We start from the raw sequence: 22,177 nt of genomic DNA, 5'->3' as shown, positions 1-22,177 counted from the left end.
ACCTAGGGTGGGAGATAAGGGTGCCCAGGTCTTCCTGGCAAGGGGAATCTCAGCCTTCAGATCTGTACAATGGGCACAATGGTGCCAACTCATGTATTGTTGTAAAGACGAAATGAAATAATGAAAGGATCCCTGTACAGAGTGCTGGGCACATTATCCCTTTCCCCTCTGTCACTGTCCCCTCTAGTTTGGAATCCCTTGCAGGAACATACAACAGGAGTGTCCGCACTCACACACACCCGAGGGGAGCCTGGGGAAGAGAGGAAAGGGGCATCCCAGGAGGGCTGTGGCCCATGGCACTGTGCCAGCCTCCCTGCGGGGGCCTCTGCCCGCCCTGCCTGGGTCCGTGCGTCTCAGGGGCTCCTGGGGGCGTGGCCCCTGGTGGACGATGTTCCTGAGCTTTCGGGGCCTGGAGTGGGCAGGCTGTGTGCATTGCTTCCCTTGAAGCAGCTCCTCAGGGTGCTACAGAGTTTGGGGGGCATCAGGTGGGTGGGTGATGGCTGGGTGGGTGCTGCTCTTGGGGGTGGAGATTTGGGGAGTTGGCCGACGGCTGGCATTCACTCTTCTGGCCCATTTTCACAGACAGCCGTAATAACCCCGCGGCTTCTTTCATCCCAGGCTCTCAGACCAGGTTGAAAGTAGACTCCACAGTATAAACTGTGGTTAATTACAACCCAGAGCCCACAGTCCGACTGGCAGACACCCTGAGACCCACTGCGCACCAGCCCCTGTAAACGCAGCTGGTGGAACCCAACCAAACGGGGAAACCTGCTTTGTGGTTCAGTTAAGTGGTACCTGCATCCAGGGGACGCGGGAGACCGAGGTACCAGCTTCTTTCCCCAGGCTGTGGGTCTCCCACAAACCACACGTTCTCTAAGCACACAGGGAGAGCAGTGGCAGCGCTGGGATTGTCCATAAAAGCTGGGTGGGGGGAGTGGGGACGGAGTGGATCTGAGCAGGAGGCCCTGGACTTCCAGATGGGAGCTGTCAGCCAGCAGAGCCGTGCAGGAAGAGCTGGCCTACGGGCGAGAAGGCCGAGCCTGGCGTGAGAAAACCAGGAGGTATGGCTTAAGACTGGGGTCAGGGCGGCTGTCTAGGCCTCCCCCATGGCAAGAGCAGTTTGGAGCAGAACCCCGAAATCCCAGGCAATTGCCAAAACCATATTCAGGGGCGGGGGGATACCTTTGTATTTTGGGGGAGATGAGAGTTCCAGGGCAATTCTGGCCGGGCAAAGGGGGAGTTTTGAGGCCCCAAGGCCCAGGGGGGACTCAGGACCATGCACAGAGCCGCATGTGGTACCCGGGAGCCCCGCAGACCCTAGGGCCATGGGAGAAACCCCTGCTCAGGGCCCTGGCCAGCTCAGCAGGCTCTGGGCTCCGGGCTCTGTAGAGGGAGTGTGGAAAGCCCTCCTGGCTCACCCAGTGTGTGTCTGCCCTGTCCCGAGCTTGGTGAGGCCTGGCGACAGCAGGGGTGGGCAGAGGTTCGGGGCACAGGCTGGGGGAGTGAGAAACGGAGCAGAGAGGGACTTGCCAGATCTTGCCGAGGAAGGTCTGAGTCACCCTGCTCAAGGCAGCTGCCATGGGGTGGATTGTCACTGCGGGGGCCAGGACGACACTGAGGACAGCGCCGTAGGTCCGAGTCGTACTCGCTGGGCCTGTGAGGGAAAAACGCAGCCACTCCGAATAGGGTACAGAGAACAGAAAGATACGATTTTTCAAAGGAAGTCAGATACACCTGTCCCCACGCCCAGCCAGTCACGGGACAGGCCACAGGGGAGGAGGGAAGGAACAGCTGTGTCCTGATCGGCCCAGGCGCTCAGCCGGGGATGCTTCCTTACCGAGGCCTGCTGGGAAAAATGCAGGTGCCCAGTTAAGTCGGAATGACAGACATTGTTTAGTACAAGTATGTCCCAAACATCGCCTGCATGCACATTTGCGAAATACCACGACCCCATCCTTGGTCTGTGAACTGCCCTGAGTCTTCTGCCATCGAAACTGAGTAAGCGAGACCTTTCTCCAGTTCTCTGGACAAATGGCTAAATGGGGTGGCTTAAAATGTCTTCATTGGAGATTTCTCCTCCCATAATGCTCCCTGCAGCTTTGTGTACCTGCCACTGCATGCCTGCACTAGACCTGCCACCAGCTGGCAGGAGCTTTGGCCCAAGCTTTCGATGTGGTTATTTGGCACAGAACAGAGAGTAACCCTGCTTTCCTGGGAGGGGCCGGAGTCGCGGGTGCTTCGTCACTTGAACACATTCTTGGTTACAAGGAAGAAGCAGTTGAGTGTGTGTGTGTGTGTGTGTGTGTGTGTGTGTGTGTGTAAATGAGATCGGTGTGGGTCTCCCCATTTCTGGGTGACTGCTGGGTAGGGTCTAAAGAGGTAAAGACATGGGCCCTGACCAGGTAGCTCGGTTGATTGGCGCATCCTCCTGATATGCCTAGGTCATGAGTTCTATCCTGGATCAGGGCACATACAAGAATCACCCAATGAATGCATGAATGAGTGGAACAACCAGTCAACATTTCTCTCTCTCTCTCTCTCTCTCTCTCTCTCTCTCTCTCTCTCTCTCCCCATCCTCTCTCATCTCTCCTCTCTCTCTCTCTTGCATTAAAAAAATTAAAAATAAAGGGGTTAAGACACGGGACCAGCATTCCTTAGATGCCTGTTACGGTGGGAAATTCTGCAGGATCTGTGTGTGTGGACGTCAAAGGTGGAACAGGCAGCAGGTGACAGCCAGGAGGATGAAACCCCAGGCAGCAGGACGCTGAGAGGCAGCCACGGGCTTCCTGAATGATCTTGGTCCCCTCGGTGCCCCGTTGCAGGGGACTTGGCAGCTCCATGGCCCACTGTCCCTCTGATGCCGGTGGGGCACTCTGGTGTGGTGGTGGCTGGCACGCTCTGACCACAGCCCAGAGCAGCAGGGAAAGGGAGGGGACCCTGCTCAGAGAACCCATTTCCTCCGGGGCACACCGTGACGGGCTGTGCCTGCTGCCATCTGCACTGGAGGGACTGTTCAGGGCTGGGCAGAAGGAGACTGAGGCTTGATCTCTCGGCTCTTTGCCCACGGAGAGCCTCGGCTTCCGATGTAAACTCACTTATGGATGGAGACTTCCTTTTACCAAAGAAGGAGCCACAAGCTCCGTGGCTGGCTTTGAACTTGGTGGCTTTCCACGATGGGCTTGGGAAAAGCCAGACTGTTTTCTCCCCCCTCCCCCCCGCCCCTGAAGCGGGGGCCATGTGGGCAGAGAACGCCCTGTCAGCTCAGTAGCCCTAAAACCAGCACTGCTCCTGCAAAGTGAGGGTGGGGTGGAGGTGCGGGTGGGAGCTTCTAGAATAAAGGTCAGAGAGTCGTGGCTGATGGGGTCCCTTTAGCCCTGGACATAGCCCTCTTTGAGCAGTTGTGTTTCCTGGCACAGCTGAGTCAGGCCTCCGAGTCAGTGTTTCATGAAACCGGGGGGTGGGGGGGGGAGCGGTTTGTGTACCGGAAACCGTATTTGGGGGCTCAGACGGCATGGGCTCTAAGAACAGTTTTGATCTCATAAATCTGTGAAACGAGTTCCTGTTTACCAAGCACATTTCCATACAGTCCCCACAATCCTGTGGCTTTGGGACCTCCATTCACCTCTTGGGAAAGTGGAGGCTCAGCCGGGTTGAGTAGCTTGGCCTGAGCTCTTGCTGAGCCCAGGCCCGGATTTGGATATAAAACCCGATGCACGGGCAGCCCTGGTTTACTAAACAGTGAGCAGGCGGGTGTTCCCCAGGGCTGGCTGGCCAGGAGAGGGAGGGCGGGCGGTCCCCGGGTGCGGTCCTGGGGGTGAGCGGCTCTGTGAGTGCGGGCTCTCTCCTCCGATACAGGTGCAGCATCTGTTCCACGTGGGCCTCCGCCATCCCATGAGGATCCGGGCTTCTGGGCGCAGGAAACAGGAATTCTTCCCACGAGGCTCCCTCCGCACTTGCCTCGGAGAGGTGGCCTTGAAGTCCCCAACCTGGAGAAAGGCAGGGCCTGAGGGCGGCTGAGACCTTCTCTGCCAGCTGGTCACCTGCTCCAGGAGGGGTGCGTGCTCTGCTCAGCCCTGGAGACCCTGCGGGGCGCTGGCCCACCACGGCCCTCCTGCGGCACTGCGGAGCGGGGGACGGCCAGGGTGGCAGACCCCCGCTTCCTCAGTTGCCCGAGAGAGACCTAGAATCAGCTTCAGGTCTGGATTTCACAAAAAAATGAGAGCATCCGCTTCAGCCGGAGACCCCAGCAGAGAAGAGCCGCGCCGGGGGCTTGGCAAGGGCTGCCCGCGGGATGAGCCCGTGTCGCAAATGTGGGACATCGAGGCACGGATGCCCTGAGGACTTGCCTGAGAGGCCCCAGAGCCCACCGGACTCCGCCCCAGTCGTCCTAGGAAACAAAGGCAGTGCTTATAGGAGGTCTGGACAGAGCCCAGTTCCGGTCCCGATAGTCCAGTGGGTCTCAACCGAGGGCGGTTGTGCCTCCCGCAGGGACATTGGCCATGTCTAGTGACATGTTCGGTTGTCACAGCGAGGGGAGGGGACTGCTCCTGGGCCATGTCCGTGGATGCCAGGGATGCTGCTAACATTTTACAGTGCACAGGGAGCCCCCCACGACAGAGAACTATGGAGCCCGAGATGTCAACAGGGCTGAGGCTGAGAAAGCCCGAGACGCCCCGTCCTAGGCCCTGGGGCAGAGCAGGGGAGATGGGCAGCTGGGAGGAACCGTGGCTGAGGCAGCCGGGGCTCTGGAGGCCAGCCGCCCGCTCTCAGTCCTGGAAGGAGCCCCCCAGGTGCAAAATGGGGCACCTCGACAGGATGCCCACTGCACTGGGCGAGGTGCTGTGCACCACAGCCAACCCTCCTGAGTAATTCCAGAGAGAAGCTTGTAAAGCGTTTTAAGAGGCTGGTAAATTACAGCCCCAGAAGCACATAAACGCTCCCATAAATGCCAGCCTTGCACAGCAGGCCTGCGTGGGAAAGCCCGCGTGGTGAGGCAGGGGCCGCGTTTACCGTCGCTCCCTCATCCTCAGCCTCTCCCCCGGCTCGCTTACCTACCCGGCAGCACTTTGCTCCTCTTATTCCTTCCCTGTCCAGAGAGTCAGCATCGGCCATCTCTGGACCCAGTTCAGGGACTGGGGGGCAGCGCCGGCCACCTTGGGGTCTTGAGTCTCCCCTCCTCAGTGTAGAGACCTGGAGGCCACAAAGGGAACTACCCTCCAAAGCAGCTCCGTTTGCAGGCTCACTCCCATGATCCTTTGCAGGCCACAGCCATCAACGGCCACCAAAGACAGTTCTCCTAGCTTAACCAACATCTCTACGGCGCCCGATGGTTTTCAAAACACGTTCCCTTCTGACTTTTGATTGAGGCCGGTGATCGCGCCTGCTGTGACGAAGGCACTGAGGAGGCCAGAGAGGGGGTGACGTGCTCAGCAGATGATCAGCAGAGCTAGGATTTGAACCTGGGCCTCCTGTCCCTAAATTCCAGGTGGTGGCACTTGACCTTGGTTGTGTGGGGGACGAGGGCGTGGGAGTTGGGGTCTGAGAGCCCTGGTGTCAGATCCAGGCTCTTTCCTCACAGCCTGTTTACCTTGAGCGGGTTTTTATTTATTTATTTTCTAACCATTCTGAGCCTCAGTTTCCACATTGGCAAAATGGAGACAATTTTGGCCACTTCCCAGGACTCTGGTGAGGCGGTGAGGCACATAATAGACGCTCCATGAATTTTAGTTTTCTTTGCTCCTTTTCCACCATCCCGGTGGCCCAGGCCCAGGTCAGGGGCGAGGAGGCGTGGGGTCATGAGTGATGGTGACAGATGGACAGACTGGGCTCCTCAGGGGAAGGCACGCAGACAGGGCAGCGACCAAATGCCACCCGCGAGGCCACTCCCGGTTAATGGGATCTGGTGCAAAGTCTTTGAAGAGGCAATAAAATGCATATTCTGCTCCGAAGTGACAACAGCTGAGAGTCCTGACTTAGCCAACCGAATTGAACAATTTTTTTTTACAAGGCAGGGAATTCTGGATGGGTAGCAAAAAGTCACGTTCTAATGCGATTAGCTTTCCGGAATAGGACTAGGCTTTCCCAAGAGTAACACGCCAACACCCCACAAAGAGGGTATATAACCGCCCCAGAGAGGCCGGGAGAACCCAGAACCCCGGCTCCCTGCACTGCTGCACCTGCCTCTGCTAGCATCATGGCCACCTGCTCCCCGATCTTCTCTTCTGGGTCCGTCAAGGTCCTCTGTGGCCCAGCGGGCGGGCTCTCTCGGGTGTCCCCCGTCCGCTCCATGGGCTCCTGCAGGGTCTCCAGCCTCGCCGGTGCTGCGGGCTCGGCCTCCTCCTGCCGGCTGGGCCTCTCGGGCCTGGGGAGCTGCTTGCCGGGCTCCTGTCTGTCCTCCGGGTGCTACCCCTCTGGCTTTGCTGGCAGCGGGGTCTGGCTCTGCGAGGGCGCCTTCAATGGCAGCGAGAAGGAGACCATGCAGTTCCTGAACGACCGCCTGGCCAGCTACCTGGAGAAGGTGCGGCAGCTGGAGCGGGAGAACGCGGAGCTGGAGGCCAAGATCCGGGAGTGGTGCGAGTGTCAGATCCCGTACATCTGCCCCGACTACCAGTCCTACTTCAAGATCATCGAGGAGCTCCAGCAGAAGGTAACCGGGGCCTGGCCCCTCTCCAGCCCGGAAGCCCCGTCCCTGGAGGGGGTCTGTCTCACACCAAGGGGCTACGGGTGGAACTGTAGCTCTTAGGGAATTCTCCCATCAAGGCAAGCTTTTCTCCTCGGGGTCTTGGTTTCCTGGAGGGCCCAGATCTCTCTGTTGCTTATAACCTGTGGCCAGCCATTCCTCCCCGCCCCTCACTGTCTCAGCGATAGGAAGGGCAACACCATGCACCAAGCCCCTACTGGGCACAGCCACTGTGCCTGGCACATTCCTCTCTGTGGCTTACTGGTTCCTCATCTGGGAGAGATGGGCTTTACTGGGCCCATTGAACAGATGAGGAAGTTGAAGTTGAACGGGTGGAGTGCCCGGTCAGCACCTTGCTCAAGATCACACAGCCTGCCAGTGCTCGGCCTGGCTCCAGCTCAGCCTGGCTCTCTCCACGCCCCCTGGTGTTTCCCATTGTGCCTCTCTGGGGGCTGCCGATGCCAGGACTGACGGCCACTGACATCCCTCCTAGGACTGACGCTCCCTTCAGACCTGGGCTCAGGGCTCAGGGCTCAGGGCTCAGGGCTCAGAGCTGGAGATGCTGAAGGCGCTGGTAGCACTTAGAGGCCTGGCCTCTGTGAGCCGAGCTACCCACCCTGCTTGGCCTTCTCCAGCTCACGGGGTGCCCCTTGTTCCCCAGATCCTGCTGACCAAGGCCGAGAACACCAGGCTGCTCCTGCAGATTGACAACGCCAAGCTGGCTGCTGACGACTTTCGGACCAAGTGAGTGGGCCTGGCCCGGGAGGATTCTGTGCTGCTCCCCTGCCCTGGGGAGCCGGGGAGGTGGGGGTGAGGCCAGATGAGACTGTACGAGGAAAACGCAGCATTGGCTCCGGATCCCTTCTGGGTCAGGGGAAAGGATCCCTGTGCTGCCGACCCCAACTCAGCCACTGCAGCCAGACAGCAGCCAGGGGCCCTCCCTGGGCCTGGCTCCTCCGCCGCAGACTTGGCAGGGTTCTGTGTGTGCAGGTACGAGACAGAGCTGGGCCTGCGGCAGCTGGTGGAGTCAGACATGAACGGCCTGCGCAGGATCCTGGATGAGCTGACCCTGTGCAAGGCCGACCTGGAGGCCCAGGTGGAGTCCCTGAAGGAGGAGCTGCTCTGCCTCAAGAAGAACCACGAGGAGGTGAGGCTGGTGCCCAGCGGGGAGTCTTAGGCATAACAATTGTGGCAACCACCACAGGAACTCCAGCTGGCATTTGTTCATGGCTTACTGTGTACCAGGAACTTTGCATTTCACTTCATCCTCACCGTAATCCCAGGAGGGATATGCTATTATAAGCTCCATTCTACAGATGAGAACACTGAGACACAAAGAGGTTAAGTCACTTGCCTAAGGTCACCCAGATCCCACACTCCTGCCCATAACACTAAAGCTCCATTTGGAATGCAATGCCTGCTAACAGGCCTATTTGCCTGGTACTTGCACCATCTCACCTTACTCTCCCAAGCCCTCTGAGGAAGTAGCTCCAAGTCCAGGAGGAGACGGGGGCTCAGAGAGGTTCAGGATCCTGTTTCATGTCACACAGCTGGCCACCGAGGGAGGAAGGTTGGAATGCAGCTCAGTTGAATCCCACCCCCTGCATCCAGCATCCTTTTCATCACCTTATGGCATCTTGCCGGCTCTCTGCAGGAAGTCAACGCACTCCGTAGCCAACTCGGGGACCGACTGAATGTGGAGGTGGACGCCGCGCCCCCAGTGGATCTCAACAAGATCCTGGATGACATGAGATGCCAGTATGAGGCCCTGGTGGAGAATAACCGCAGAGACGTGGAGGCCTGGTTCAACACGCAGGTGGGGCTGGGGGCAGCCCAGGATCGCCAGCTCCTGGGCTGAGGTTACCCTTGACAGTAGCTTCCCTTGGTCTGACCGCGCTGGGCCCTCTCGTTTCCCAGACCGAGGAGCTGAACCAGCAGGTGGTGTCCAGCTCGGAGCAGCTGCAGTGCTGCCAGACGGAGATCATCGAGCTGAGACGCACGGTCAACGCCCTGGAGATCGAGCTGCAGGCCCAGCACAGCATGGTGAGCGGCCCTGACTGAGTGGCTGTCGGCCCCTTGCGGCTCCCCGACCCGCCAGCCTCGGCGCTTAGACGACCGTGGGGCGTGATCACAGTGACATGCAGAGTCCCAGGGCCGTGGGTGTCTGGGTGGGATCCCCTCCCGTTGACAGCTCTCCTCTTTGCCGCTGCAGCGGAACTCCCTGGAATGCACGCTGGAGGAGACCGAGGCCCGCTACAGCTCGCAGCTGGCCCAGATGCAGTGCCTGATCGGCAACGTGGAGGCCCAGCTGGCCGAGATCCGCTGCGACCTGGAGCGGCAGAACCAGGAGTACCAGGTGCTGCTGGACGTCAAGGCCCGGCTGGAGTCGGAGATCGCCACCTACCGCCGCCTGCTGGAGGGAGAGGACTGCAAGTGAGTGGCCAGGGTCCTGGGGAGTCAGGCCTGCGGGGGCGGGGAGGGTGCACCTAGACCCACCCCAGGGCCTGGCTGGCAGCATCAGCCCTGGGAGTGGCTAGTGCACAGATGAAGGGGTCTGAGCCGAAGCCTCTCGAGAGCGATTCCTCCCAGCCCCCCAATTGGGTCATTCACAGGGGGACAAGCCGTCCAAGCATTGTTTTGGCTGGGAGTTCCTAGTCTTCATCCCTGCAGCCCCCGGCACTGTCTGAGGCCATTCATTGCTGTCACCCACATGTTTCACTTGATCCCCTAAATCTGGTTAACATGACGTCGGTGCAAAGTCCCGATGCCTGACCTGATACCATTTCATCTCCCCAGGCTGCCTCCCCACCCTTGTGCCACGGAATGCAAGCCTGCTGGTAGAGCTCCCTACGTCTCGGGCATGTCCTGCGCTCCGGCTCCCCAGGGCAGCACCTAGATTCGCACCATCGCCGAGGAGATCCGAGACGGGAGAGTCGTTTCCTCCAGGAGCACAAGCAGGCCTGCCCGCTGTGCCCAGCCGTCCAGCCCAGAGGGCAGGGCCCTGGCCCACAGGAGGGAGGCCACCCCTGTGGCTCCCGGCTCTCAACAACCCCCCTTCCCTAGAGGGGCTCCCCGCTCAGCAGGTTTTTTTCTACTGAAATACTTCTTACATTGTGCTTCTCCGTTTCACTGCTTTCATGCATGCAAAACTAGGTTTCCCTGGAAATGTACCCAATAAAGTGTGTTCTCTTGGCATAGCAAACGCGGCTCTGTCTACTCTCACGTGGTTAGTTCTGGGGGTGTTTGGTCAGGGGTTGCACTGAAGGTGTGGGTTCTGGTGTCAGATCTGTCTTCGCTGGTGCTGGGTGATAGGAAGTGACGGGGTGATTAAAAATATTGAGTAACGGGGATACCTCAGGCCCTGGTCCACGAGCCCAGACACTGACCCAATCAGAACAGGCGTTGGCCACAACCCACAGGCTTGTGGGCCCTGCCTGTGGGTACCCACCTGGGGAGACCACAGAGGAGGCAAAGGCTCCCCGGCCAGTCCTCCTCGGCAGTCCTGCCTGGATCTGGGGGGTTGTCTGGGGGTTACCTCTCCCTTCCCTTTAGCTTCTCCCTGGCCTGGCGCCCTTTCCCCTGCTCACCCACCCTCAGACCTGGCTCGGGGACAGTTTAGGAGAGGGGGTTCCAGGACCAACCAGAGAGAGGCACATTCCAGGCTGCCAGGCTGGGCCAACCGCCCCAGGGAGGGGAGTTGGAGTGACCTGGGGTATGAAGGTGGGAGGTGAATTCACGTGCACAACACTGGCTACAGAGCCAAAGTGAAAGGTGATGGGGACAGGGACGTGCGTGTGTGTGGGGGGATGGGGGTGGGGGGTGGGGGGAGAGGGTTGGAAACAACAATGGGGCAGCATTCAAAGTGCCCCGGATTCTGCTGGCTGAGCCGTGCCATCTGAGCAGGGAGCCTAACCATGCCAGGACCTGCTCCCCTCTGACTGAGGAGCCTGGCCTGGGAGAAGTCTGAGCCCTCACGCCTGCTTTGTCTCCGGCCTCGTTCTTCAGTGGAGAACACGGGCCCAGAGAGAGCAGTGACTTGTCCCAGGCCACACGGTGGTGAGAGGGACAGGCCATGGCTTAGCTATTGAGACTCTAGCTCCGTTGCTCTTCCCAGCACGCAGGTCAGGTTCTCACCTCTCTCTCCGTGTCTGTTTCTGTGTCTGTCTCTCTTCTTTTCCGCCTCTGAGCTCTTACTGGAGCCCAAGACCTCCATGGGAAAGGCATGGCCTTGGCGGATGTCACCAGGAATTTGCTGCTCAAGCAGAGGTGCAGCGAACACCTCTCAGATCTTAGGGAAGAGGGACATGGGCAGGTTGGAGCATCTGCACTGAGCCTCGCTCTGTGTTTGGCAGTGAGCGCCCAGTCATGTCCTGTGACCTCTCTAGTGTTGGCTGGTTCATCTGTGAAATGGGGCGCAGGAGGCTCAGTGTGTGCAGCCCCCAGGAAGTGGTAGCAATGAGCATTAGTGTTAAATGAAGGGCCCCTGAGCTGAGTATGGAGAGTGGAAACCCCCTGGTCCCCGAGGTGGGCCTGGGGTCTTTGCTTGGTTACACGGCAGGATGCTGGTAGGGCCCTCACTATTGGTCAGCAGCACCCTCAGAGCTGGACAGTGAGTCCGAAGGCCTTGGCCTCAGAGTCGCTGCTTGGCCTTGGCCAGGAGGGTCCTTCCATGTGGTCTCACTCTCCTGTCCTGCGCTCTCTGGGCTTCCCACTCCTGCTCCGGGGCCTGCGGGCTCCTCTTCCTGGCTCATGCCTGAGGCTCAGGAGATGAGCGGTGGGCAGGGGACACTCAGAGCACGCCACCCCTGTGTGCTGGTACATGGGGAATAGCCAGGATTGGACTGGACCTTCTGTTCCGTCTACAGCTCAAGCTGCCTGGCTACTGTGTCGGAGCAGGCAGACAGAGCACACAGGCTTGTGACCTGACAATCACACTGTCAACTCCTCCTAGTGTGCAGTGCGTTCCCTTTTTATGCACTCTCTACAGTCTGCAGAGGGAATTCACAGCCTCATGCCATGCACTCAGGCAGCCCTGGGTGTCATGGGCGCTTTATTTAGGTAGCCTTGTCTAGCTTTCTATTAAATTGTTTAGAGTCTGTGTTGGTTAAGGAACCCCTTCCTACTCTCACCCTCACATACACCTTCAACTGAGTTCCACTTTAAATCACTAAGCAGTGTGCACACCAGAGCTCAACACTGTGGACTGGACATGAGCGCGGCAGTGAATTGGCTCACGGTCCTGCCTCCCTTTGGGCAGAATGGCGTTTGGCCCAGAGAACACTTTGTTCTCTGCCAAAGGGGCTGGTTCATCTGAGCAGGTGCTGCTCACCTACATGGAGATGCCTAATCTTTTATCGCTAAGTCTCGGTTTCCTCATCTGTAAGAGTAAGGATGATAAGACTAAATTTGGAAGTACGGTATCTTTCTCTCTCAGTTCTCTACCCACTTTTCTCTCCTTCTTTCTTCATTCCCTCCTTTTCTATGCTCCCTTCCTCTCAAAATCCTTTCTTTGCTTCCTTACTTAGCACAATTCACCATGGGCAAAGCATTCATTCATTGATTGATTCATTCATTCATCCATCCATGTATGTTGAGACATCTAGAAGCCCAGCACTGTGCTTGACACTATAGAGGTTTCAAAAGAAGTACCAGGTCATTCCTTGCCCCCAAGAATGTACAGTTTCCCTGAGAAGATAGGGCTGAAACACAAGACAATTTGAGGATATCATCGAATGGAGGGCCAACAGGTCAACCACTAGTCACTGCCATGAGTGTTTGGAGCTGGTAGAGTACCACAGGGCTGGAGCAGGGGGAAGGCTCCTGAAACATCTATTAAATGGGGATATTGGCGATGCCAATCTCATGGGGTTGTTGTGAGGAGTGAATGAGAGAACGCCTGGAGAGAGCTCAGCCCAGAGCCCGGCAGGTGCTCAGTGCTCAGTGAATGATGGCTGGTACCACTAGCTTGTATTACGAGGACTATGTGGGAGAGAGAAACCCCTTCCAGGGAGCACAGGTGTGGAGCCCTGCCTGGGAACCCATGTGACCCTCAGGGCTGTATAAACAGCATGTGGCTTGCTGGCCTCCACTGCTGTAGCTTCTCTGGGCTCCTGGGTGGCTCCAGGAGGCTGCGGCTTAGCAGGGCTTGGGTGGAGCCCTGTACTCACCTGGGTGGGAAGCACAAACACGCAAGCAGGTGCAGCCAGGTTCTCAGCTCAGGTGTGTCCTTGCATCGGGGCATGGATTTCCAGGGAGGGAGAGGCTGAGGCAGCCAATGGGGGCCTGGGCTGGCGCTGGGTGGGTGCCGGTCACACCAGGCCCCCAGGTGTGGGAAGGGCATGGTGACTCATGGAAGCTCTGTATCTGAGGGCCCCAAACACATGCACCTGGCCCGTGGGATGGTGGCCTGTGTGCTCAGAGACCGTCCACACTCCCTAGTGACAGCTGTGTGCCATTAAGGTGTGACTTCAACAAGACTCCACAAGCGTGGGGACGAGCAGTCAGCGGCTGCCTTACTGAGCATGAACCATGAGCAGGTGCTGTTCTAGAAGCTTCACACTTATGTTATCCTCAGAGCAGCCCTAGGAGGCAGGTCTATCTTCCTCCCAGCTTACAGAGGAGGAAATAGAGAGGAAACAGTTGGCACGTGGCAGGGCTGGGCTTTGAACCCCCAGAGTTCACAGGGAACCACGATGCTGAGCTGCATCTCCTGGGACACCAGAGGCTGTTGGCCATCCTCTTGTGGAGTCCACCCTATTCTGTCCTTTCCTTTCTCCACAGAGCCCGGCCACAGCGGGCAATCCAGGACTGGATTTCGGAGCTGTGGTGGAGAGGGCCAGGCCAGACTCGGGTTGGCATCTGGGTTCTGCCTGTCACGAGCGGGTGCCACTAGCAAGCTTTCATCGCCCCTGGGTCTTGGTTTCCTCAGCTTTGAGAGGGGGATAACAAGCTCGGCTCACAGGGCACCATGAGGATTCGGTGAGACCCCGCACCGGAAAGCACCAAGCGCCCTGCCAGGAAGGCTGCTGGTGCTCAGCCCACGGTCGTTCTCCTGATGGGATCCCGAGAAGAGTAAGCAGGACCCAGACCGTAGGGCAGAACAGAAGGCAAGTCCCATCAGCCTCCCTGATGAGGCCCCTCCCCAGAAACACCTGCCCTCTTGCTCAGCTCCCAGGCCCTCTTCCCGGTCCCACTTGCTTGGCAGACTGAATTTTCTGGGCAAATAACCCACCCTTGTCCAGCTTTCTGGGCATCCATCCAGACCACTCCTGTAGCAGAGATCAAATGCCGAAGGCCAGGCGCTTTGAGCCTTCGGAGGAGGCCTGTGAGGCAGGACCACTCCGCCTGGCCCCGCAACCAGACGGGTAGGCTTCTCCATTTTTTCAACCAAGGCCTGGATGACACCTTCCTTGCGTGGGGCAGGCGCCCAGTTGGCCACTCTAGTCATCTTGGCTGGAGCTGAGGCTGCACAGCCAGAACGGACTTCCTGGCAAGGGAGGGAGTGGGGATGTGTTCATCGAGGCTCTGCTGTGTTCAGGGTGACCAACTGAACCCTTTTGCCCTAGGACGGAGGGGTTCCCAGGGATCGGAGACTTTCAGCACTAAAACCAGAACAATCCTGGGGAAACAGCCATAGTTGGTTACCGCAGTCCTATTTCCTGAGCTGTTCTAGAGCCTTCTGTGTCTGCTTGGGCTTGAGGCCAGGCCTTCTTGCAACAACCAGACTTGCCTTTCCAACGCCCAGGAGCCACCCCAGAGGCCTCCCCGACTCCCTTGGCCCATAAAAGAAGACAATGCTGGAGAAAGTCAAGGCCGTGGCTGGACTCCCACACCTCTTGCCCAGGAGGCTGAGGTCTGGGCTCTGATGACAGGCCCCTTTGAAGAACTGAGGGAGACTGGGTCTTGCCAGCAGCATGGGGCGGTGGAGATGAGTCTCAACGTAGCCGCCAGTCCAACGGGGCTCCTTTTTTACGAGGCCGAGCAATGTTCACAGAAAGCTAAAGAGCAGGTTAATGAGGGGTTCTGATAGAAAGTGGTATTAACTTTACGAGAAGAAGTCACTTGGTAAAGACCAACGCCCACGGGGGCCGAGATATAAACCCGGGGCGAGGAGCTGCGTCTCTGCATCGGGGGTGTCCAGCCTTGAAGCTCTGTCCCTTGCGTCCAGGTGCGGAGGCCATGGCTTCCAAATGCCTCAAGCCCAGCTTCTCTTCGGGGTCCCTCAAGGGCTCGCCCCGCGTGTCCGCCGTGTACTCCAGCAGCTCCTGCAAGCTCCCGAGCCTCTCCCGCGGGGCCCGGAGTTTCTCCACCTGCTCAGTCGGGCTGGGCAGGAGCAGCTGCAGGGCCGCCAGCTGCCTCCCTGCGCTCTGCCTCCCGTCCGGAGGCTTTGCCACCAGCTACAGCGTGGGCGGGGGCTGGTTTGGGGAGGGCATCCTCACGGGCAGCGAGAAGGAGACCATGCAGTTCCTGAACGACCGCCTGGCCAGCTACCTGGAGAAGGTGCGGCAGCTGGAGCAGGAGAACGCCAGCCTGGAGAGCCGCATCCGCGAGTGGTGCGAGCAGCAGGTGCCCTACCTGTGCCCCGACTACCAGGCCCACTTCCGGACCATCGAGGAGCTGCAGAAGAAGGTGAGGGGTTTAGAGTGGCGTCGGCAGCTCGGAGGTTGGTGCCACCAGCACTGGACTGGAAGCCCGAACATCTGTGGTGGCGGCCCAGCGCCCCTGGGGCACTTCAGAGGTCGCAGAGCGTGTCCACACTGTGGCCTCACTTGCTCCTCCCAGTAGTCTTACGAGGGAGGTATCACCAGCCCATTTAACAGATGAGAACACTGAGGCTCAGGCTGGTTAAGTGACTTCTTCTAAGTGGTCCCGCTGGCAGTTAGTGGAGCCAGAGCTTGAACATGACTCTATGAACTAATTGGTTGTATGACCTTTGATACCATAGCCCAACTCCCCTCCTCCTCCTCCTGTTCCTCCTCCTCCTCCTCTTTCTCCTCCTCCTCCCTTAAGGTAAGGGGATTGAATTTGATGTGTTGGTGCAGGGCAGGTTTCCTATAACTGATTCAGGAAAGGAAAAGCCAGTCAGAAGTTTCCTTCTCGCCCAGCCCACATCCCCTGAACACCAGCTGGCTTCTGAGAAGGAACATTTAGGACCAAGGAATCACAGAGAAGGCTGTTGGTAATAACCTGCCCGGAGAGCCCTGTAGCCTGGGCAATAGAAAGAGAAGAGGAAGCCACCATGCCCGTCCTTCCTGCAACATCTCCACACCTCCCCTCTATTCCGGGCGACAGGTCGCAGATGACTGCATCGGAAGGGGCCCTAGCGGTTTCCTGCCTTGATCCGTGCAGCATTCCCATAAGCCTTCATGGAACCTCAGCTGCCAGGAGTCCAGGGATGGGTGCTGCCCTTTCTCCAACGGCAGGCAACTCATGCCAGCTTTGGGGTGCTCCGGCCAGCAGAATGCCCTTTCTTTTACTGAACTAACTCTTCCCCCCACTCCACCCCCAGACCCTGTGCACCAAGGCAGAGAACGCCCGGTTGGTGGTGCAGATCGACAATGCCAAGCTGGCCGCAGATGATTTCAGGACCAAGTGAGTGTCCTGCTTGCCCCTTGGTTGGGGGTGGGTAATACTGGACATTGGGGATGCCCAAATTCAGGGTTTTGGCGGCACTAAGTCACCGAGGCATTAAGGTGGACACACAGCACCAGGCCAGTCTGGGGTGAAATGTGACTTAGATTTAAAATGGAAATGCAGCTTCAGGTGCCCTGTTACGTGCCTGCCAGGTATGAGATGGAGGTGTCCATGAGGCAGCTGGTGGAGTCGGACATGAATGGGCTGCGCAGGATCCTGGATGATCTGACCCTGTGCAAGGCTGACCTGGAGGCCCAGGTGGAGTCCCTGAAGGAGGAGCTGCTCTGCCTCAAGAAGAACCATGAGGAGGTAAGTATGGGGAGGTGAGCCTGGGGGAGCAGGTGAGCATAGGGAGCAGTGAGCAAGGGGAGTAGGTGAACATGGGGAGCAGGTGAGCAAGGACAGGAGGTGAGCATGGGGAAATAGGTGAGCATGGGGAGGAGGTGAGCAAGGACAGGAGGTGAGCATGGGGAAATAGGTGAGCATGGGGAGTAGATAAGCATAGGGGAGTAGGTGAGCAAGGGCAGGAGGTGAGCATGGGGAGGAGGTGAGCATGGGGAGCAGGTGAGCATGGGGAGCAGGTGAGCATGGGGGAGTAGGTGAACATGGGGAGTAGGTGAACATGGGGAGTAGGTGAGCATGGGGAGCAGGTGCAGTGGTGGGGAAGGCGATGGGGCAGCCAGTGGGAAAGTTAGTGCTGACCTTGGTCTATGCCACAGGAAGTAAACTCACTGCGCTGCCAGCTTGGTGACCGGCTCAACGTTGAGGTGGACGCTGCCCCACCTGTGGACCTGAATCGCGTTCTGGATGAGATGAGGTGCCAGTACGAGACCCTGGTGGAGAATAACCGCCGGGATGCTGAAGACTGGTTCAACACCCAGGTACGTCCTGGAGACAGCCTGCCACGGAGACACACTGTGGGTCACACAGGAGTGACCTGGGGGCTCCCCATCAAGAACCCTGAGTTTGAGTCCCAGCTCTGCTTTGACCTCCACATGCACCTTGGGCAGGTGGCTGTGGTCTGAGCAACCACGTCCTCTGAAATGAATAGTTTGGGCTGGGCGATCTGGAAGGTCCTTCTCAGCTCACGATTCTCAGTGGCCTCTGTGGACCTCAGGAGCTGTGTCCCCAGTGATCCTGACCAGGTGTGTATGTTTCAGACCGAGGAGCTGAACCAGCAGGTGGTGTCCAGCTCGGAGCAGCTGCAGACCTGCCAGGCGGAGATCATCGAGCTGAGACGCACGGTCAACGCCCTGGAGATCGAGCTGCAGGCCCAGCAGAGCATGGTGAGTCCTGAGGCTGCTGGGGACCAAGCCTAGCTGCCCATGAGCCCCCCAATTTCCATGTTCTGACCACACAGGCTCGTGGTCAACTTCTTAAGCATCAGAGATTTTCTGTGCAGAGAAGAGGGAATGAGAGCCCAGCCCCCATTCACAAATGCCCCAGTGGTAGAAGAGGAGGCTGTGGCAACCAACATGTCCAGGCAGCAGCTCCTCTCTTTGTGGAAGCAGATTCTTTCTGAGCAATTATCAGTTACTCAGAGATATCATTATTTTTATTTGTTTGTTTTTCTTGTTAATCCTCACATGAGGATATTTTCCCATTAATTTTTAGGGAGAGTGGAAGAGAGAGGGAAAGACAGAGAGAAACATCGCGATGTGAGAGAAACACATCAATTGGTTGCCTCCTGCATGAGCCCTGACCAGGGCTCGGGCCGAGAGGAGCCTGCAACGGAGGTTCGTGCCCTTGACCGGAATCAAACCCGGGACCCTTTGGTCCACAGGCTGACGCTCTATCCACTGAGCCAAACCGACAAGGGCCAGAGATATCATTTTTAGGTCATTTTAGACCAAGATAGCTAGAGGGGCTAATTGGCTCATCTCAAGGGAAATGTCTGGTTGTGGTTCATTCTGGCTCCAAGTGATTCTCTGAGCTTCTGTTCTTGGATTCCGAGGCCTCCGTGGGACCCAGATGGATTAGGTGCATCTTCCTTGCTCCTCCTCTGATCTCTAACCTTCCTCCTCCCTACACAACGCTTGTCCTCACAGAGAGATGCTTTGGAATCCACCCTGGCGGAGACAGAGGCCCGCTACAGCTCGCAGCTGGCCCAGATGCAGTGCCTGATCGGCAACGTGGAGGCCCAGCTGGCTGAGATCAGGGGTGACCTGGAGCGGCAGAACCAGGAGTACCAGGTGCTGCTGGACGTCCGGGCCCGGCTGGAGGGTGAGATCAACACGTACCGGGGCCTGCTGGAGAGCGAGGACTGCAAGTGAGTACCACTGTGCTCTTATCTTCTGAACGCAGTCCACACAGTTCTGGGGAGACAGCCTGGTGCCTGGGAAGAGCCCAGCCAGGAGCCCTGGGTTTCCTTCTGGTCTTGTTACAAATTCATCACATGACCCGGGCAAATCTTTCCTCCCCTGGCCTCTGTTCCCCTTTTGATAAAAACAATGGGGCAGGTCTAGGTGACTTTTAGGTTACTCTGAGTTATGGAAAACAGCAACTGGAAAATCATACTAATCTGGTCTTTTTCTTTCTCCTAGGCTGCCCTGTAACCCGTGTGCCCCGGAACCCTCGCCCTCCAAGTCATGCCTCCCCTGTCTTCCCGTGGCCTCCTGTGGTCCTGGTGCAGCCCGCACGACCTGCAGCCCCCGCCCCATTTGTGTGCCCTGCCCAGGAGGCCGGTTCTGAGAGTGCCTAGGCCCAGAAAGCCAAGGCCACTGTCTCCAGGACTTGGCCTCTAGTTAACCCTAACCCTAAAGCCCCAATCCCTTCTCATGCAGAGCCCAGGGCCTCACCACAAATACATGCCATAACGTTTCTCAGAGCCTGTCACTAAGGCTGGCCGCTCCCGAAGGCTGCAACTCCTCGTCATTTCAATGGGTGTCAGGGTCTCTGTTCTCAGGCTGCCTCTTGGGTCAGCATTTCCTTCTGGGTGCTGTTCCAGTGGGTTCTGAAATGCAACAGAGGGATTCAGAACAATAAAGTGCATTTGCTCTGGCTCTCGATGCCTGAGTAGCACCAGTCTGGATTGTTGGTTTGTGTCTCTGCTGTGTGAAGAGGGGTGACTCTTGGGCAGATGAATGGGGGATGCTTGACCATGATGCTGGGGATGGCAGGGTCCCTGTGCTCCTTTTTGGGGTGGGTAGAGGTCTACAGTGGGGCTTATTGTTCAGCTTTCCTGATGAAGACCTTTCTCCAAGAGTCCAGTGTGGTGGCAGATGTTACCAGACCCTACTATTCAGTACACACAGTCACCCTGGGAGCCCAGAGGAGGAGAATAAATCTGGGCCAGTGCAATGGGAAGCATCTCAGGCCACTTCATTTAGCTCATGTCTGTGGTCCTCCTAAGAGCAGCCGTATGGAGTTCCACACCAGGGTGCTTCTAGGAGCATGCTTCAATCAACCCCCTCTTCCATTGCAGCCTTTTCACACAGTGCCCCCACCCCCTGCCCCCCGTTCAGCAACCCCCCTGAAAACCCACCCTCCATCCAAAGCACGAGATCCGAGAGTGAGACAGCCACCGTGACTTCCACCCACAATTCAGAGATTCTAGTCCTTACGAGGCTCATCACGTTCTTGTGTGCCCTTGACGTCTGATAAGGCCCACCGTGGGTACCAGAGCATTTCGACAGGAAAGTGGAAGCTTCCAGCATTTTGACCCAAAAGCTCTCAGTTGGGCCTAGAATGTCCTCTCCCAACAGACCAGGCAGGCTCCAAGTTCCATCAATGCCAATGGGAAGTGGAGAAGGATGAAGGCAAAGCTTTCTGAGATGGAAAGGAAGGTGGGTGGGCCCCAGATGGCCACGTGCTCTTTATAAGGTGCCAAGAGCACATGCTGAGGAGCTTCAGTGATGGTAAGAGAGTTAGAGCAACACTCAAGATGGAAAACAGATTGGGGAAGATGCTGACTGAGGTAACGCTGAGGACCCCTCCCCACACACCTCTTAAGGGTGCCGAGTGTAGGTCACCCTGATTCGATTTTAGAATCATCCCCTTTCCAATCCACTGGAAAGGCGTGTCTGGGGCTTCGGTTCTCCTAGCCCCCTCATGCCTGGCATTCTGCACCCCCTCAGCTCTGGGCTTCTTGGAACCCCTTGGCTGGTTTAGCTGAGACTCAGCCACCCAAAGAGGATGATGGTCTCAGGATCATTCAGATCATTCAACAAACCCTTGCTGAGCACCTTCCTGGACCAGGAGGTGTGTTAGGTGCCAGGGACAGGATTGACTCTCATTGGAGGGAAGCCTTGGGATAGGACAGGAAGGATCCCACTCTCTGTCTCTTTTCCTTCCTAATTCAGCAGTAGGAGGAGGCCAGCGACAGGGGGCCATGGCGTTAGAATTGCCGGAAGCTAATTCTAGCATGTCAGCAGGGCTGAATCATCTGGAATGGCTGAGGGCATTTCCCCAAACCTGAAAAGGAAGCATAAATGATTGCTTGCTGCCAGACAGATGAGGGCATTTCAATCTACATGTTACTGCCTCCTGCTGGCCAAACACCTGAACAGCCGTAGGCATTTCCCCCAATTCCAACAATGCCTCTGTATACTAAACCTTGGCCTTTGATGTGTATATCTACCTTGCCTTAGGACAATTTGTGTTGATAAAGAGCAAGGGGTCCTGAGACAGGGAGGACTTGGTTTCTTTAGCTAAGTCTCCTCTGGCTCCCCAAAATGCCTTCCAAAATTGTTTTGTCTCTGGACTCTTTATTAATTTACCACAGCCCTTCTCCAGATTCCTGAACCCTTCTAGATGCTGGATAAGACCCCCAGCAAGAATGATGAATGTAGGCTCCAAACACAAGCCAGACTAATCTGAGTTCAAATCCCGGCCCCACCTACTGCCTGTGGGAGCTTTTGCAGGTGTAGGGCAGGTGTAGGTCTCAGTTTCATCATCAGTAAAAGAGAACAGGACATTGACTGTGCCGGAAGGTCCCTAATGCTATGCTGAGCATTTGAAAACTGGCCAGTAATTATTATGGACTCTATTCTAGCTCAGTGGTCGGCAAACTCATTAGTCAACAGAGCCAAATATCAACAGTACAACGATTGAAATTTCTTTTGAGAGCCAAATTTTTTAAACTTAAACTTCTTCTAATGCCACTTCTTCAAAATAGACTCGCCCAGGCTGTGGTATTTTGTGGAAGAGCCACACTCAAGGGGCCAAAGAGCCACATGTGGCTCGCGAGCCGCAGTTTGCCGACCACTGTTCTAGCTGGATGCCTGGGTTGCTCTGAATGTGGGCACCCACCTTTTTCCTGCCCATGGTTTCATTTCTGAGGTTTCCTTCCAAGCAGCAATGCCCAGGGCAAACCAGACGAGCCAAAGTGGGTAAGTAGGGAGATGACTTACTAGCTAATTCTGACTCGGAGCAAAGTCAGCGGGAGAATCCACAGCCAGCGAGCGGTACACCACCCTCCCTGGAGCACACAGCTGGGGTTAACTGTTTCACACAAGCCACACTCTTACTTCATTCTTTGTGGTACAAGCCTCTTCCAAACCTACCCTAACTCCCTCCAAGATGGAGCACACCAGATCCTGTGCAGCCCCGTGCAGAAAGCATTACTATCTACTTTATTAGTTTGTGATTTTCAATTGTAAAGTTGTTTCCACTTGGCCAGAGGTCCTCGGCCTTGGCCAAGGTTTGATGCCTTTAAAACACGCGGATGCCAGGTCTGAAATCCTGAAATCCTGACTTCGTGGGTCTGGAACAGGCCTGGTGTTGGGGTTTATAAAAGCTCTGCACGTGATTCCAGAGAGCAGCTGGACTGAGAGCCCTGCTGGCAAGGCCCCTGGGAGTTCAGGGGGCTCAGGGCGCCTCTGATGTCGACCTTAGTACTGTCTGATCCCCATGGTGTACTTTTTA

At 57.1% G+C, this 22,177-nt stretch overlaps 2 protein-coding genes across 2 annotated transcripts; both read left to right on the top strand.

Annotated features, from left to right (window-relative positions):
* Positions 1–6,193: 6,193 nt before the first annotated feature.
* Positions 6,194–9,813, top strand: KRT36 (keratin 36). Its single transcript, XM_028153407.2, has 7 exons — positions 6,194–6,646; positions 7,341–7,423; positions 7,670–7,826; positions 8,334–8,495; positions 8,597–8,722; positions 8,892–9,112; positions 9,476–9,813. Exons 1-7 carry the CDS (start codon positions 6,194–6,196, stop codon positions 9,573–9,575), a joined length of 1,302 nt encoding a protein of 433 aa, XP_028009208.2. The 3' UTR covers positions 9,576–9,813.
* A 5,044-nt stretch (positions 9,814–14,857) lies between these two features.
* Positions 14,858–19,003, top strand: KRT35 (keratin 35). The gene is made up of 7 exons (XM_028153402.2): positions 14,858–15,307; positions 16,188–16,270; positions 16,465–16,621; positions 17,032–17,193; positions 17,473–17,598; positions 18,361–18,581; positions 18,856–19,003. The coding sequence occupies exons 1-7, from the start codon at positions 14,858–14,860 to the stop codon at positions 19,001–19,003; spliced, it is 1,347 nt and encodes a 448-aa protein (XP_028009203.2).
* The last annotated feature ends 3,174 nt before the right edge of the window (positions 19,004–22,177 follow it).

Source organism: Eptesicus fuscus, chromosome 20 (assembly GCF_027574615.1).
Source record: "Eptesicus fuscus isolate TK198812 chromosome 20, DD_ASM_mEF_20220401, whole genome shotgun sequence".
Classification (NCBI taxonomy): Eukaryota; Metazoa; Chordata; class Mammalia; order Chiroptera; family Vespertilionidae; genus Eptesicus; species Eptesicus fuscus.
The sequence above is the reverse complement of the archived record's forward strand: the minus strand, read 5'-3'. Positions and strand labels throughout refer to the sequence as shown.

Bases quoted from the DNA above. Each gene is read 5' to 3' on its own strand.
- KRT36 (XM_028153407.2), top strand. From the start codon at position 6,194: ATGGCCACCTGCTCCCCGATCTTCTCTTCTGGGTCCGTCAAGGTCCTC. The intron at 7,424-7,669 runs GTGAGTGGGCCT...CTGTGTGTGCAG, and splicing joins GCTGACGACTTTCGGACCAA to GTACGAGACAGAGCTGGGCC. The intron at 8,496-8,596 runs GTGGGGCTGGGG...CTCGTTTCCCAG, and splicing joins AGGCCTGGTTCAACACGCAG to ACCGAGGAGCTGAACCAGCA.
- KRT35 (XM_028153402.2), top strand. From the start codon at position 14,858: ATGGCTTCCAAATGCCTCAAGCCCAGCTTCTCTTCGGGGTCCCTCAAG. The intron at 16,622-17,031 runs GTAAGTATGGGG...TCTATGCCACAG, and splicing joins TCAAGAAGAACCATGAGGAG to GAAGTAAACTCACTGCGCTG. The intron at 17,194-17,472 runs GTACGTCCTGGA...TGTATGTTTCAG, and splicing joins AAGACTGGTTCAACACCCAG to ACCGAGGAGCTGAACCAGCA.